Source organism: Argopecten irradians, chromosome 8, assembly GCF_041381155.1.
Source record: "Argopecten irradians isolate NY chromosome 8, Ai_NY, whole genome shotgun sequence".
In the NCBI taxonomy this organism is placed as follows: domain Eukaryota; kingdom Metazoa; phylum Mollusca; class Bivalvia; order Pectinida; family Pectinidae; genus Argopecten; species Argopecten irradians.
Genome location: NC_091141.1, coordinates 13,019,572 through 13,037,880, shown reverse-complemented (window position 1 = coordinate 13,037,880; position 18,309 = coordinate 13,019,572). Strand labels below are relative to the sequence as shown.

The 18,309-nt window shown below is 36.1% G+C and overlaps 2 protein-coding genes across 14 annotated transcripts in view; one reads left to right on the top strand and one right to left on the bottom strand.

Moving 5' to 3' along the window:
- Nucleotides 1–49: 49 nt before the first annotated feature.
- Nucleotides 50–9,566, top strand: LOC138329415 (RING finger protein 141-like). Of its 2 annotated transcripts, none has more exons than XM_069276403.1 (6): nt 50–127; nt 2,002–2,189; nt 2,519–2,627; nt 3,421–3,599; nt 4,490–4,603; nt 5,040–9,566. In XM_069276403.1, the coding sequence occupies exons 2-6, from the start codon at nt 2,044–2,046 to the stop codon at nt 5,200–5,202; spliced, it is 711 nt and encodes a 236-aa protein (XP_069132504.1). In that variant the 5' UTR covers nt 50–127; nt 2,002–2,043; the 3' UTR covers nt 5,203–9,566. The 2 variants fall into 2 exon arrangements, with proteins under 2 accessions (XP_069132504.1, XP_069132505.1); XM_069276404.1 differs by having other exon boundaries at nt 70–153.
- Nucleotides 9,567–10,137: 571 nt separating this feature from the next.
- LOC138329412 (uncharacterized) overlaps nt 10,138–18,309 on the bottom strand; it is a 48,356-nt gene continuing 40,184 nt past the window's right edge. For 8 of the 12 annotated variants that reach the window (XM_069276384.1, XM_069276383.1, XM_069276386.1 and 5 more), the window contains one exon: nt 10,138–12,462. In XM_069276384.1, coding sequence (XP_069132485.1) covers nt 12,319–12,462 — 144 coding nt within the window. In that variant the 3' untranslated portion in view covers nt 10,138–12,318. The remainder of the gene's footprint in view (nt 12,463–18,309) is intronic. The other 4 variants (XM_069276389.1, XM_069276391.1, XM_069276394.1 and 1 more) reach the window with 3 other exon arrangements.

The window sequence follows — 18,309 nt, the reverse complement described above, 5'->3', positions numbered from 1 at the left end:
ATTATGAACGAAAACCCTAAAGGAGTTCCACATGTCTTCTTATTAGGAACACCTTTAGAGTTTACCTGTAAACAGTTAGAAGCAGTCAAGACCGAAACAATCATGGTGATCACAAAACCATCAACATGTGAGTTAGTTTTAAGAAATTGACAAGTAAGTGGTTGTGACCACCGTACATGAATAACATCCTCAGAAACAAAATAATGTCATGTTTAAACTCTATGTATGTTTGTCTAGTGTGGTGTGAAAGCGCGAAGAAAAATCGACGATTATGAAATATCACAGCACATGTGACACTGACAGCTACTGCATTTATACCATGTATATACTATCGCCCTTTTACATTTGGTGCCGTAGACCACTTCAAATCGAAGTATTGATATGCTTCCTTGGAAAGAGAACCTAGGCTGGTCTGTGTTTGGGGCGAACACATTTGAAAGTGGGGAGTACGTAGCGTAGCAGGTTTTAATTGTACATAGTGATACGGTCGCCTCTAGCTTCGTGCTAGGGGGAAATTTCCCTTTAGCTAAGTCGGTTATAGTCCTGGGTTGCAGGTTAGAGCCTGACTGGCGGCACACTACTCTCGCCCTGTTACAAACGAGTAATATTAGCCCGAGATACTCTGGCCCGGACACTAATCCCTATTGAGATTCCTCCTCTAGACTCTTTTATATTCGGACGTTTGATAGAGACATCTATCAAACGTCCGAGTATAAAAGAGTCTATAGGAGGAATCTCAATAGGGATTAGCCTGGACACCAGACTTCGACATAATGACAGATAGATATCTGGTGTAGGGCTAGAGTGCAGTGCTACATCAAAAGGTGGAACTTGCCGACACCATTTGGTGTCGGGCCAGGTCATCTCCTAATTCAGACTGACCTCTGAGAAGTCTCACTTACCTTGGTCTTTTCAACAAATGAATAATTTATCTACCCAAACATAGCGATCCTCCGAAATCAGGGACGATTTGCATACTATGAGAAAATTGCGACAACGAGGAGGAAGATTTAAAGTTGCGTAAAGGAAACTATTGTATTGACATAATATAACTTGCATGATGGTAGATAAATTATTCATTTGTTGAAAAGACTAAGTTAAGTGACTCTTCTCGGTGGTAATGTTTTGTGAGCAGTCTCAATCGGACCAAAGTCTCTGACAGGTCTTCTTTTTTGTTGGAGGCTGTGAATCTGCTCATTTATAGGCCTTAGCAGATCTGCAAGATTGTTTGGGAGATATGTGCATGTTGTTCACTTTCGGGATTGTCTGATGGGAATTAGACAGAAAGGCTTATCTACTGAGGGTGTGCTGGGGACACTGGTTCACAGTGGAGATATCCCTGCTGGAATCTAAAGGGTCTATAATCTGCATCGCCATGGACCCATGGGTGATACACTATGCTACACTTATCACCGGGTGATAATAATCTGCAGCTCAGCAATTTCAACATCATGCTGACTTAGTATCTCTGGGTCCCTTTGGTATGTTGAAGCAAGGGTCCTCAATATTGATGAGGATACCTGGGCCAGCAGGGGGACTGGATTCTTCAGTAGCTGGATATTCTAACAAAATTGGGATGTCCTCCTGCAGCGACGAAGCCATCACCAGCTCTGCTTTCAGACTTGTGATCTCCAAGGGAGGAGATTCTCAAAGCTTAAGACTATACATATAGGCACCTGACTGACCTCGCCCAGAACATCCTCTGGCATACTGACCTCCTCCTCTTCTAATTTCATTAAAGTTTGGCTGAGATTGCCAGATATATCATTAGGCATTATTTAATAAATCTGGCAGTGTATTATAGCCACCAAGTTTGGTGAAGTAACTTGCCCCTGAGTGAGACTGACCATGCCTAATGACAACAGTATGCTCAGCATTCATGTCATACTCGCTGTCTAATACATATTTTGATTTCTGTGAAATCTGTTCACTTAGAATAATTACAGGATTGCTAAGTTGCCAGTCATCAGAAATGGAGACATGGCTTTGTTTCTCTTACAGATTCTTCTTAGTGAAAGGGATGCGTGGTGTCATAACGTAGAGATGGGTCAGGGAAAGAGTTTTCCCGACCCAGAGAAAACAGTGGGACTTTTCCATGGCAAGCTGAAATTGCATTTAGGGACCATTACAAAGATAGCCAAATTGTCATACAATGACCTTATACAATCTGTGAAGGATATTAATGAATTGTAAGTATATTTAGATCAAACCCAAATATAAGTATGTCAATTGTCATGTAATAAGTAGTGTACATATATATATGAAAATCTAGCTGATTAATCATATTGGATCACTAATTAGATAATAGATTAGTGTGGTTTAATTATGATCAGTTTTATAGGAAAAAACCTTCACAAAATGTTACATCATCCTATATAATTAGATATTTTTTCTGATTTTATGTAAACACTAAAACATATAAAATATATCAATACTAGTTTGTGAATCTAAAATAATGAAAATTGTATTGAAATATTTGATAGAAAAGATATTTAATAGTTAAGAACTTTTGTTTCAGAACTACAACCTTTACAGACCACAAAGGGAAACAGCTCTTGTTTTCTGTGGAAGCTGGAACAGATACAACCATATTTTGGAAACACACCATACGCATCTGTTGTCAGAAGGTAAGAGCAGAACAGTTTAATATGCATAAATGAGTTTCAATTAAAGAGTTATTTACTCTAAAAGTATATGGTTTTACATTCATAAATCAATACCTCCTTAGGCTGAGGTGGCCAATTGCAAGTGGATAATTAAAATGTCCCAACATATTACCACAAGTCCCCCATCTCTGGGTCAAGAGTTCGAATCCCATGTGGGGTACCTGTAGTTCCCAATTACTGACTGCTGGTTGGTGTTTTTCTATGGGTTCTCCTGCTTTCCACCACCAACAAACCTGGCATATCCTTAAATTTCTGGCTGTTAATGGAACGTTAAACCATCCATTTACTGTCGACGCAATAATAGTGTGAACGGTTTCGGTTGATCACTACATCAGCATGCTGTTGCTATTGACTGGCAGGCTGTTGGTACACTCTCGATAGCTTGGTCACAATGTTATCTCAACGTTAAAGACAGGTGGCGCTGAAGGGGAGATAAATAATATCCTTTCAGAAGGGGAGATAATCAATATCCTTTCAGAAGGGGAGTTAATAATATCCTTTCAGAAGGGGAGATAATCAATATCCTTTCAGAAGGGGAGTTAATAATATGTTCTCAGAAGGGGAAATAATGAAAATGTTCTCAGAAGGGGAAATAATTGATATCTTCTCAGAAGGGGAGATAAGTAAGCAATATTTAAATTCAGAAATAATTGTGATCTTTCTTTCAACCAAAAGATGATTTGAAAGATTTGTGTAAGGAGACTTATGATCATCTACATCATTGTATTACTAAAGAGTATGATTCCATTTCCAGGTAAACACACGACGTAACCTCATTGAGTCGTCGCGGATCCTCAATCTACGCCAGTACATTGAGGTGTACAGTGAGATAACAGACCAAGTGTCTAGTCTCTCACTCGCCTCAGACCAAACAGACATGCCTTCGCCCCTTGCAGCCTCCAGTGATATATCAGCCTCCATTATATTTGAAGAGTAAGAGATTTAAACTACTTCTAACCCAGGGAACAAATGATTTTACCATTAACAATCATGGATTTGAAAGTAATGAATATATCTTTGAATTTAATTGTACAAGGATTGTCTCGGAAATCAATTCATGGAGATAAACTTTCGCAAATTTACATTGATCACGATATTTGAAACAATAATTCGCACACGAAAAAAAGTTGGTTTACAGTATCTGGTTTATTAATTTTGATGGAAGTGCATAGAAAATGGCAGTTGTGAGGCATCTAAACATAGCTGACATTTTGATATTTACAATGTTCTGACAATCCTGTTTATAAAGATCTAAACCATCCAAAAGTATTCTTCATACACATGTCATATTGTGTTATAAGTGGCCATTTGGGACCTTGAGAAAGTCATCTTATTAAACAGGTGATCTTTATACAGTCTCTGAAGCAGATTGTACTGTATACTGTAAACATGAATGTTTTTGTGAGTGCTTAATTTCACAATTTGCATGCATAAACCTTTCACTGTGTTCTTATTTTTTCCAAAAATACACTCTCATACTTAAACAACAAAGTCCTTATATGTACAAAATATTATGCGTGAGGGAATTTTTTGTGATCAAGCGACCTTCGTGTAGTTAGTGCAAATTTCCCCCTATAGTAAATTTCCACATTTACAGTATATGATCAGACAGTACAAAGATCATGGTTATACTAGTCATTTTGATGGAAGTGGAAAGCTTTCTACTGACCGAGGGAAAGGGGAGGGGCTGTAATGCTATGAAGATTTAGAAATATAAAGCATTATGAAGTTATTATTTCACATGTCCTTAAAACTATTTCTTCTTCAATAGTAACATGATTTCTGTGATATTGATATTGATTCCAAAGCAATGTGTGTTTCAGGGCGGCGAGGAAGGTTGACCCAGAAGAATTGGAGTGCTGTATATGTATGGAGAATAAATCCGAGATCATCCTCGCATGCAGCCATAAGTTTTGTGAGAGTTGTATCGACCAATGGTAAGTTGTAGATAAAATATTTCATCTATTGTAGTAGGTTTTATTTGTTAATAGTGTACAATGATACAGTCACTGTATAGCTTCGCCGTAGTTGGGGGATTTTCCCTTTAGCACAGTAAGTAGAGGGGCAGGCCAGATCAGAATCTCGGGTTTGAGTCTGGTTGACGATGAAAATTGGTTTTCGGTTTCCCACATGTAGATAGGAAAACTATAGATTTGCATATTGTCTACCATTATTCTGTCCATCCCTTAGAACTCATCTTGGCAAGAAAATGTGTGACATGCCAAAACTATTAATTTCATTAATATTTAGGCCATTAGATAATATAAGTGAGAATAAACGTCTTGTACTAAAAGTAAGTAGATAAGAGATTGGGGAAGATCAGGGTTAGGGTTGCTTTAGTTTTTCACATTTTCTTATAAACTTGTTTTATAGGAATGTCTCAAGTCAAACCTGTCCAATATGTCGTGCTAAAGTACGCAGTACAGATGATACCTGGGTGCTGACCGAGAAGCCCTCCGCTAACGAGTTCCAGTCTGAGGTGAAGGATTACCTGTTGGGAATGGTAGACAATAAGGGCCATCCAGACTCACATTAGTGATATTACTTCTATGATAATACCAGTGCTGGATGTAAATTAGTGCTATGATTAGATACTGTTAGAGTAATACATAATGGGACTAATTCATGTACCATGTGATACTCAATAACGTTTGTGTGGGATTAGTATTTCCAGTGGTGATGGAATATAACTTTTTGTAATCTTTCCGCTGAAATAACTTTAGCGCGGGATATCATCTTTTGACTTCATTCCATCACCAATAGAAACAATAGTACTGCACAAAAGTTATCGGTATCACGTGGTACGTGAATTATTCCCGTGGGTTTATTACATTATCTGTATAATTAGGTTATTATGGTGTTGTCTGTGTCAGGGGTACAATCCAATAAACATTAACACACCTCTGCAGATTTTTGAGGAAGAATTAATATATGGCACTCTGTACAACAATTGTTATGGATATTGACTGATGAATACTGAAACAGTAATGTCTTATGTGAAATTCATTCTAATGCTATTGTTTCCAAATTTGGATTTAAACGTCTCAAAAAATGTATTCCTTATTTGCATATTACAGAGTTATCTGCCCTTGCGGGTAGGTATTGATTGTGACGTCATGTGTTTTCTAGCGTGACGTCATACTTTTCGGAGAAAATGATGTGAATTGCGCTCACAAAATAATGACATAACAATCTATACCTACCCGCAAGGGAGCTAACTTTGTAATATGCAAAAACGGAATATCACAGATAGGTGTCAGTAATAATAGGCTCTACCGGTAAGCATTAAACCAAGATTCTGCCACTAGCTCAAGAATGATCTTTTCAAAATAGAATGAAAATAGAATGGAATGTTAACGGGCAAACTTACACAAAGAACTAAAATTCCAGTTAGTTTGAAACTCTGAATTATCGAATCTTCTATGGAAGCCTGGAGTTCATGACTTCAGAACTCGAGGATAAATTCTGACTTTGTGTTCAGACTTACTTCAAGCTTATAACGGGTGTATGTGTATTTCATAAGAGTAGAATTATCAGAATTAATCAAAATTCCGAAAAATTTTATATTGTGGCATTAAAAATTAATCATATATACTCATTGTCTACAGAAGTATTTGGTGTATGATGATTGTACATAACATTATTAAACTTGGATGAATTAGTTCGACGATTCCGCTCTGTGGTACCATTATTCAGGTATATGTATGTTTACTTATTTGCCAGTATATTGTAAAATGGTGACCATTGCTAGAGTTGTGATAAGTTTATTATTAATTTGTATCTTACAAATGTTTTTAAATGTTATTGATATATCAAGGTGTTAGATTGTTACTGAACGTATAGCCAAATATTTTGCAGGTATGATATTTTCTATTTTTCATAGGACATTGCTACGATCGTGAACATTTGATCCACTTTAACATTTAGAAATGGTTGAAATATATATAGAATACTCTGAAAGCCAGATCGCAAAAATATAAAACTGCTTAAATTCAATTTTCTAACTTTTAGTTAAATTCAGGAAAATTTTGACCTGTGTAAATGTCTTGACTATTCTTATTCTTATGCAAGATAATGTGATATTAAATCAATTACCGGTATTATTATCTTGAGTAAATTATTTATATGGAGATAATCTAAGGGAAATTATTTCCTTGGTTACCATTTGCAGAATATTCCATATTACTAGATTTTGTCTCAAGATTAAAACCTGAGTATTATTTTGGGGATTATTTTGAGAGTGTAGATGTATATAGTATATAGGATGTACCACAAAAGTTTAATGCGCAGGAAAATTACTTTTACTAGTGTTCATCTGTGGTTTAAAACCAAAATTTGTTTTTAAAAATTTTTCCTTTCTTGTTTATGACTTTTCAAGTAGGACCTCATTGGTTTAGCTATTTCAATATATTTTTGACAAAACAAAACAATTTTGGAAATTAAATGTAGACTTGTTAAAACTGTTTTGAGATAGATACTAAGGTTTATGATTGAATTTTCTATGGGCATTAGCAAAGGGCGTTTACCATAGACCTAGTGATATTCTATGATATTTGTTATTGTCAAATGCTGCTTTTGTCCATGCTTATATAAATACAGTAAAACACAGCTATAACGAACCTCTAGGAACCAATGACATTACTTCGTTATAAGTATAGTTTGTTATACACACTACAGAATCTTATAATAACCTTCACAGGGAATGGAAAGTACTACGTTATAATCGTGATTTGGTTATGTGCATGTTCGTGATAAACGTAATGTACAGTACATCTAAATACTGATGTGTTTGAATCATGTAGTGATTGATGTATTTCTAAAGTTTAACAAGTTCTATAATTGGCTTGGTAAATATCAAAAAGGAAAGGTTTTGATGGTCATTACAATGTATAAAATGTCTGCATCATAAACATAGGGTGCTTTAAAGTCAATTTACTATAGCTTTAGACCCATATTTCGTATGCTGATGAAGGCCACACTAGTTTAGAGTAAGTTTTGAGCCAGTTACCATTACCTGGTATCTGATCACATAGATTTGGAAAAACAGGGTTAAAATGTTGATAGTACTGTTTTTATTTCAGTTGTTTGTTGTTCACTTTGACTGCATATGTTTGTGATGTCATTTCCATATCGGGTATGGGCCGCAGTATAGTGGCCGAGTGATTTACCAGCAGTCAGTACCTGGCAATTGCCCCTCATGGGATTTGACCTTGCAACCCAGAGTTGGAGGGAAATAAGCTAGTTTTCAATATAAGACCAAGTTGCCTGACAACATTAAATTATCAAGAACAAAAGCCCAACGGTCATCTGATAATCATTTAAATGAAGGTTAAGGTAATTCATTTAAACAAACTTGACATCATCCTAGTATGCTACAAGTCCAATATCAGGTCTCTAGGTGACTTAAGATCTCTTAGTTTTTAGCCTTTTTGACCTCTGTGACCTTGAATGATTGTCAAGGACATTCAGTTAAACAAACTTAGTTATTCGGGTTAGATGACATAAAAAGCCTTAGACATGAAAATGCACAATTAAGTCACTACAATATACCAGAAGGAGTATGGTAAATTTAGATATGGACATTTCTATAGGTACCAGTTTCATTAAGTAATCCTAATTTGAATTTAAATCCAAATGTATCATATTAATTATCATCTGTTGTGTGTAGCCAGAATGTTTTCCTCATTGCAAGTATGTATGCAATGTTCTTACACTTTAATTTTGTAAACAGAAATATGTCCAACAAGTAATTCACTGTACATGTATATTTGTGTTGTAATTTTCTGTCATTTATTTCATGTATGTTTCAGTAACCTGTTGCTACTTAAGAGACCAGTATTTACCTTTTGTTTAGTGGTTGATATCATGTCTGGATATTCCTCAATTTCCTATGGAAAATCAAACATTTATTGTACTTAGATTTGTAATATTATTGAACCATTTTGGAAAATAGATCATCCAATTAGAAGCACTAGAAAGTTCCTTTGTTTAATCAGAGAAAGATATCATTCACAACTACAGTATCCTATGTTTACTAATACTGGGGCTATCAACAAATTTTGTTTTTCATGCTATTTTTTCTACGCTGAATGCCATAATTTTGACAAAGTCTTGCGTTAAATGACAATCATGTCCATCTCACTGAAGTCTCAGTTCCTTAAAGAGATATAATATCAGCAGTTTTGAGGCAAAAATAACAAATTGACAAGTCCTGACAATTAATGAGATCACATTAGATGATGGTCTCTTTTATTTTTTATTCTTGTTTTGGTTTGTTGTATTTGCACATTTGATATTTTTGGTACATTGATGTTGTGGAATTACTTTGATGTCCTCTCAGATATTTGTCCCTGATGTTACTAAGGGGAGCTCACTCTGATTACCGTGCATGAAGACATTTCTTTATGACACAAGACTTGAGAAATGTGGTTACTGTTATGTCCAGTTAGTGTATTGTGATACTATTAATAATGTATACAAAATAATCCAGATAGGATGTTAATTATAGTTAATGATAAATGTTTCTACCATTTGGAAAAAACAGAAAAAACCCTTTTGTATATGTTTATCATTCTGATCTACCAGAGTTACTTCCCTTCATTTCACTCTGTCAGTACCGATGGAGGGAATCAAAGGGAAGTAACTCTAACAGACCAGAATGTACTACATGTATAGGTGTAATTCCTGTATGTTTAGGTCATCATCGTGTTGTCGTGAAATAGCGACCACACAAGTCTGTTTTCAGATATGTATCTTTTATACTAGATTATATTAACTAGTTAAGACCTTGTTTACCGTATGTGGATTGTTGTGATGTACATGGATACATGTATGTTTGTCATCCATTAACCATTATTCATACCACACTGATGTAAAAACATGAATAAAATGTTAACACTTTTTCTTTGATTTGTAATTTTTTCTTTGTGATCCATCATTAAGCTCATTGCTTACAAAATTTAATGCTGTAGAATACTGTTCCTGACATATCCGAACATATGTATCTAACAGCAGCCAACATCGTGTTGTGTCTCCTTGTGATAGTGGAACTGTTGCCTATTTTGTAGTGCTGTCTCACTGAAGTATGCTGCCAAAGACACTGAACAGCACACCCCACCCAGTCACATTCTACTTAGATCATAGCTAGGATGTATACTGCATAACATGAAATATTTGTTGGGTAAAACTCACTCTTTTTATATTCTTTCATTTTTTGGCAAAAAAACATTGAAAGCTCAAACAATCACAAACATCATGAAATGTTTTAGCCTTAGAGCAAGATGAGTTGAAAGTTGTCTTTTATGGGAGGAATGAAGATTAAGCTCCAACCCATTTCATGTTATACTGAAATACAGTAGTTTATTGAACTATCTTCACTCAGTGTAGTATTAATCCAAGAGGTCAACAAATCACCGGCATTGACCACATAAAGGTATTGGCTCCACAAAAGTTACAAACAAAAAAACAAGTCTTAGGATTGCTTCCATATTTATTTTAAATTTGATAGAAGATAATGCTAAAAATAAACCTCTCCATATCATTCAATGCAGAACTCTCGACTATCTGGACGGAAAGTATATATATATATTTCTACAAAGCATGTGGTTATCCCCCTTTGATAAATATGATTACTTGAAAATGAAGTTGTAAATAAGACCTAGTGGTCAGTTTGACAGATAATTAATTCAATATTTACCATCCAAATAGCACTGCAGAAAACCTTTCACATGATATTTTTATAACTCATAAAAAACAAAAAACAAAAATTGATAAATATATTTGCCAAGTTAAACGGCATTTCCACCATAATTACTATTTTAACAATGTTAACATAAAATTTTATAAAAAGAAAAAAAAAAAATCATGAATTAATTAATAGTGAGAAATCATACCATAACGTGTTCTTGATTTGGTAAAATTACTAATTGTGTTACCCTAAATATCCCTCAAGCATCAAATTCATTTGATGAAACAAGTTACATATACATGATACAATTTTCCCTTAAAACATAAAATTGTTATAACAAGCAACTTATAGCACAAGATTAAGGGCTATACTCCGAGTGATCCTTCCTCTATCCTAATCAGCATTAATATGTAAATATCACAGGTTCCTTTGGATGGAATGAAATAAAATGAAATCTACAGGCACAATAAACAGTATAAAGTTGGTGACGGGATGAAAATGATAGCCGTCTACGTCTACATAACATAAATGATATCTAAAGTCTAAAAGTCTCACAAAAATTACAAATATAGAATGTTCATCTTAGGACAAACCAAATTGGGTTATCTCCCTTGATAAGGAATTACTTCTGATTATTGGACAGATAAATTGAATGTTTGGCTTTATAGACAATATTTTGTTCATATGTCTATAGGTTAAGTTTATAAATATAAAATAAGCTTCTCTATTGTATAGATGAACTAATTGGGTTATTTCCTTATAAGGAATAAAATTCTGCTTAATATAATTGGATATTTCCTTATAAGGAATGAAATTCTGCATATCAAAATACTTTCTACATGAACAGATATATCAGATGTTAAATATGGACGGAAACACAAGGTAAAGATAGAACTTTCTTAAATGAAAATATCTAAATAAATATCTGATATAATATGTAAACTACCTCCAATATAACATTTTTTATAATTATGCATATCAATATCGTGTTCAAAGTTCCCTGAATATCTTCTAGTATAAGCCACTTTAGTGTTCGACTAAGGTACAAGTAATGGCGATAAAATATACCTTACTAGCTATCTGGTGTTATGATACCAGGTAAAACTATACGTAATGGTGACGATATATATCGTACGATATGATGTGGTGCCAGGTAACAATATAGCCAATGATGATAACATACCATACTATGGTATTGACCCAATATTACAGGTGTTTATAGGTATAATTTGAAGATAATGAACAGAAACACAATATACATTGACATGTAACTAAATCATGTATACACAATAAAAACAAAGATCTAATACTGTGTCTGATCACCGGTGATCACTACACTTGGTGATTTATATGATTCTTGATCCAGTCGTGTCGGCATCACAATTGACACAGTCCCTAATGGCAGTAAGACTCATCCTCAAGTTGTCATGGCGATAAGTGTATATATATAATGTATAATGGACATCCATTTAAATCAATATTCACATTTAACAGAGTAATATTCTGTAACAGCACATTAATGTGATAAATAGTAAAGTTGTATAAAACCATTTTGATTTCACTTCTAATCACAGCATCATCTTTTAGATATACACAATTCATTTGCCTGAACATTTACCTTATTTTGATAAAATGGACCATTTTGAAGATCCTGTTAGACACAGGAAAATCTTCCATAAAGACTTGTATACTGACAGTGACAGGTGACACAGATTGGTCATTACATAGCTTAGAACGGCAGGGATATAGAATTCAAAGTGACGATTTACACATCACCAACAACATACAGGATACACGAAATAGAGCGAAAGATTAGGGAAGACTCCATTTTTCAAAATGGTCCACTGACAGATACGAATACAAAAGATGGGTATGCTAACATTTACGAGTTACAGTTAGCAACATTCTCTGATTAAAATTTGACACCAGTTGTTGGAGACGGTGATGATGATAATGGGCGTGACTCTACCATGAGGAGAAGAGAGGGGGGCGTGGCATCGGGGGTAGAAAGTCCATGTTGTGCTGGGACTGGATCTGTTTTAACCCCTTCTCAAATCTGTTGTGGGGAGTCATGAAGGAATTGGGAGGAGTTGATGGACGCTCATTCTCCTGAAAGAAAAAAAAAAGAGGATTTATTAGTAAAATGAAGTGTACAACTAACTGTTTTTCTGGTCAATAGTATTATGTCAATGATTGTATCCTGATTTTGTTCTATATAGCTGCTATAAATTATGGATAGTTAAATACTTTGGAGAGTATAGCACTATTTACTTTCTCTAAAATAGATATACCACTGCCTATCTAAACTATAAATTTTAACTATATTCTATTTCTATCCATGAACAGTAAAGTACAAATTACTATGGTTTCTGATAGTAGAACGGTATCTACGAACACTAACACTAGCGATTATACCACTACTTACTGTAACTATAGAGAGTATAACACTCCCTACTGTAACTATGGACAGTATACCACTCCCTACTGTAACTATGGACAGTATAACACTCCCTACTGTAACTATGGACAGTATAACACTCCCTACTGTAACTATGGACAGTATACCACTCCCTACTGTAACTATGGACAGTATACCACTCCCTACTGTAACTATGGACAGTATACCACTCCCTACTGTAACTATGGACAGTATATAACACTCCCTACTGTAACTATGGACAGTATAACACTCCCTACTGTAACTATGCACAGTATACCACTCCCTACTGTAACTATGGACAGTATAACACTCCCTACTGTAACTATGCACAGTATACCACTCCCTACTGTAACTATGGACAGTATAACACTCCCTACTGTAACTATGGACAGTATACCACTCCCTACTGTAACTATGCACAGTATAACACTTCCTACTTACTATACTCCCTACTGTAACTATGGACAGTATACCACTCCCTACTGTAACTATGCACAGTATACCACTCCCTACTGTAACTATGGACAGTATACCACTCCCTACTGTAACTATGCACAGTATACCACTCCCTACTGTAACTATGGACAGTATAACACTCCCTACTGTAACTATGGACAGTATAACACTCCTACTGTAACTATGACAGTATAACACTCCCTACTGTAACTATGGACAGTATAACACTCCCTACTGTAACTTTGACAGTATAACACCCCTACTACTAGATACATGTAACTACCAGTATAACACTCCCTACTGTAACTATGGACAGTATAACACTCCCTACTGTAACTATGGACAGTATAACACTCCCTACTGTAACTATGGACAGTATAACACTCCCTACTGTAACTATGGACAGTATAACACTCCCTACTGTAACATATAATCCCTGGACAGTATAACACTCCCTACTGTAACTATGGACAGTATAACACTCCCTACTGTAACTATGCACAGTATAACACTCCCTACTGTAACTACGGACACAGTATAACACTCCCTACTGTAACTATGGACAGTATAACACTCCCTACTGTAACTATGGACAGTATAACACTCCCTACTGTAACTATGGACAGTATAACACTCCCTACTGTAACTATGGACAGTATAACACTCCCTACTGTAACTATGGACAGTATAACACTCCCTACTGTAACTATGGACAGTATAACACTCCCTACTGTAACTATGGACAGTATAAACACTCCCTACTGTAACTATGGACAGTATAACACTCCCTACTGTAACTATGGACAGTATAACACTCCCTACTGTAACTATGGACAGTATAACACTCCCTACTGTAACTATGGACAGTATAACACTCCCTACTGTAACTATGGACAGTATAACACTCCCTACTGTAACTATGGACAGTATAACACTCCCTACTGTAACTATGGACAGTATAACACTCCCTACTGTAACTATGGACAGTATAACACTCCCTACTGTAACTATGGAACAGTATAACACACTCCCTACTGTAACTATGGACAGTATAACACTCCCTACTGTAACTATGGACAGTATAACACTCCCTACTGTAACTATGCACAGTATAACACTCCCTACTGTAACTATGGACAGTATAACACTCCCTACTGTAACTATGGACAGTATAACACTCCCTACTGTAACTATGCACAGTATAACACTCCCTACTGTAACTATGCACAGTATAACACTCCCTACTGTAACTATAGACAGTATAACACTCCCTACTGTAACTATAGACAGTATAACACTCCCTACTGTAACTATGGACAGTATAAACACTCCCCTACTGTAACTATGGACAGTATAACACTCCCTACTGTAACTATGGACAGTATAACACTCCCTACTGTAACTATGGACAGTATAACACTCCCTACTGTAACTATGGACAGTATAACACTCCCTACTGTAACTATAGACAGTATAACACTCCCTACAGTAACTATGGACAGTATAACAACCCCTAATGTAACTATGCATAATGGACAGTATACCACTCCCTACTGTAACTATGGACAGTATACTACTCCCTACTGTAACTATGGACAGTATAACACTCCCTACTGTAACTATGGACAGTATAACAATGTAACTATATGGACAGTATAACACTCCCTACTGTAACTATGGACAGTATAACACTCCCTACTGTAACTATGGACAGTATAACACTCCCTACTGTAACTATGGACAGTATAACACTCCCTACTGTAACTATGGACAGTATAACACTCCCTACTGTAACTATGGACAGTATAACACTCCCTACTGTAACTATGGACAGTATAACACTCCCTACTGTAACTATGGACAGTATAACACTCCCTACTGTAACTATGGACAGTATAACACTCCCTACTGTAACTATGGACAGTATAACACTCCCTACTGTAACTATGGACAGTATAACACTCCCTACTGTAACTATGGACAGTATAACACTCCCTACTGTAACTATGGACAGTATAACACTCCCTACTGTAACTATGGACAGTATAACACTCCCTACTGTAACTATGGACAGTATAACACTCCCTACTGTAACTATGGACAGTATAACACTCCCTACTGTAACTATGGACAGTATAACACTCCCTACTGTAACTATGGACAGTATAACACTCCCTACTGTAACTATGGACAGTATAACACTCCCTACTGTAACTATGGACAGTATAACACTCCCTACTGTAACTATGACAGTATACACTCCCTACTGTAACTATGGACAGTATAACACTCCCTACTGTAACTATGGAACAGTATAACACTCCCTACTGTAACTATGGACAGTATAACACTCCCTACTGTAACTATGGACAGTATAACACCACTCCCTACTGTAACTATGGACAGTATAACACTCCCTACTGTAACTATGGACAGTATAACACTCCCTACTGTAACTATGGACAGTATAACACTCCCTACTGTAACTATAGACAGTATAACCACTCTCCCTACTGTAACTATGGACAGTATAACACTCCCTACTGTAACTATGGACAGTATAACACTCCCTACTGTAACTATGGACAGTATAACACTCCCTACTGTAACTATAGACAGTATAACACTCCCTACAGTAACTATGGACAGTATAACACTCCCTACTGTAACTATGGACAGTATAACACTCCCTACTGTAACTATGGACAGTATAACACTCCCTACTGTAACTATGCACAGTATAACACTCCCTACTGTAACTATGGACAGTATAACACTCCCTACTGTAACTATGGACAGTATAACACTCCCTACTGTAACTATGGACAGTATAACACTCCCTACTGTAACTATGGACAGTATAACACTCCCTACTGTAACTATGGACAGTATAACACTCCCTACTGTAACTATGGACAGTATAACACTCCCTACTGTAACTATGGACAGTATAACACTCCCTACTGTAACTATGGACAGTATAACACTCCCTACTGTAACTATGGACAGTATAACACTCCCTACTGTAACTATGGACAGTATAACACTCCCTACTGTAACTATGGACAGTATAACACTCCCTACTGTAACTATGGACAGTATAACACTCCCTACTGTAACTATGGACAGTATAACACTCCCTACTGTAACTATGGACAGTATAACACTCCCTACTGTAACTATGGACAGTATAACACTCCCTACTGTAACTATGGACAGTATAACACTCCCTACTGTAACTATGGACAGTATAACACTCCCTACTGTAACTATGGACAGTATAACACTCCCTACTGTAACTATGGACAGTATAACACTCCCTACTGTAACTATGGACAGTATAACACACCCCTACTGTAACTATGGACAGTATAACACTCCCTACTGTAACTATGGACAGTATAACACTCCCTAACTGTAACTATGGACAGTATAACACTCCCTACTGTAACTATGGACAGTATAACACTCCCACTATGTAACTATGGACAGTATAACACTCCCTACTGTAACTATAGACAGTATAACACTCCCTACTGTAACTATGGACAGTATAACACTCCCTACTGTAACTATGGACAGTATAACACTCCCTACTGTAACTACTACACTAGTACATAAACACTCCCTACTGTAACTATGGACAGTATAACACTCCCTACTGTAACTATGGACAGTATAACACTCCCTACTGTAACTATGGACAGTATAACACTCCCTACTGTAACTATGACAGACAGTATAACACTCCCTACTGTAACTATAACAGTAATTGACAGTATAACACTCCCTACTGTAACTATGGACAGTATAACACTCCCTACTGTAACTATAGACAGTATAACACTCCCTACTGTAACTATAGACAGTATAACACTCCCTACTGTAACTATGGACAGTATAACACTCCCTACTGTAACTATGGACAGTATAACACTCCCTACTGTAACTATGGACAGTATAACACTCCCTACTGTAACTATGGACAGTATAACACTCCCTACTGTAACTATGGACAGTATAACACTCCCTACTGTAACTATGGACAGTATAACACTCCCTACTGTAACTATGGACAGTATAACACTCCCTGTAACTATGGACAGTATAACACTCCCTACTGTAACTATGGACAGTATAACACTCCCTACTGTAACTATGGACAGTATAACACTCCCCTACTGTAACTATAGCACAGTATAACACTCCCTACTGTAACTATGGACAGTATAACACTCCCTACTGTAACTATGGACAGTATAACACTCCCTACTGTAACTATGGACAGTATAACACTCCCTACTGTAACTATGCACAGTATAACACTCCCTACTGTAACTATGGACAGTATAACACTCCCTACTGTAACTATGGACAGTATAACACTCCCTACTGTAACTATGGACAGTATAACACTCCCTACTGTAACTATAGACAGTATAACACTCCCTACTGTAACTATGGACAGTATAACACTCCCTACTGTAACTATGCACAGTATAACACTCCCTACTGTAACTATGCACAGTATAACACTCCCTACTGTAACTATAGACAGTATAACACTCCCTACTGTAACTATAGACAGTATAACACTCCCTACTGTAACTATGACAGTATAACACTCCCTACTGTAACTATGGACAGTATAACACTCCCTACTGTAACTATGGACAGTATACACACTCCCTACTGTAAACTATGGACAGTATAACACTCCCTACTGTAACTATAGACAGTATAACACTCCCTACTGTAACTATGACAGTATAACACTCCCTACTGTAACTATAGACAGTATAACACTCCCTACTGTAACTATAGACAGTATAACACTCCCTACTGTAACTATGCACAGTATAACACTCCCTACTGTAACTATGCACAGTATAACACTCCCTACTGTAACTATAGACAGTATAACACTCCCTACTGTAACTATGGACAGTATAACACTCCCTACTGTAACTATAGGACAGTATAACACTACTGTAACTATGACAGTATAACACTCCCTACAGTAACTATGGACAGTATAACACTCCCTACTGTAACTATGG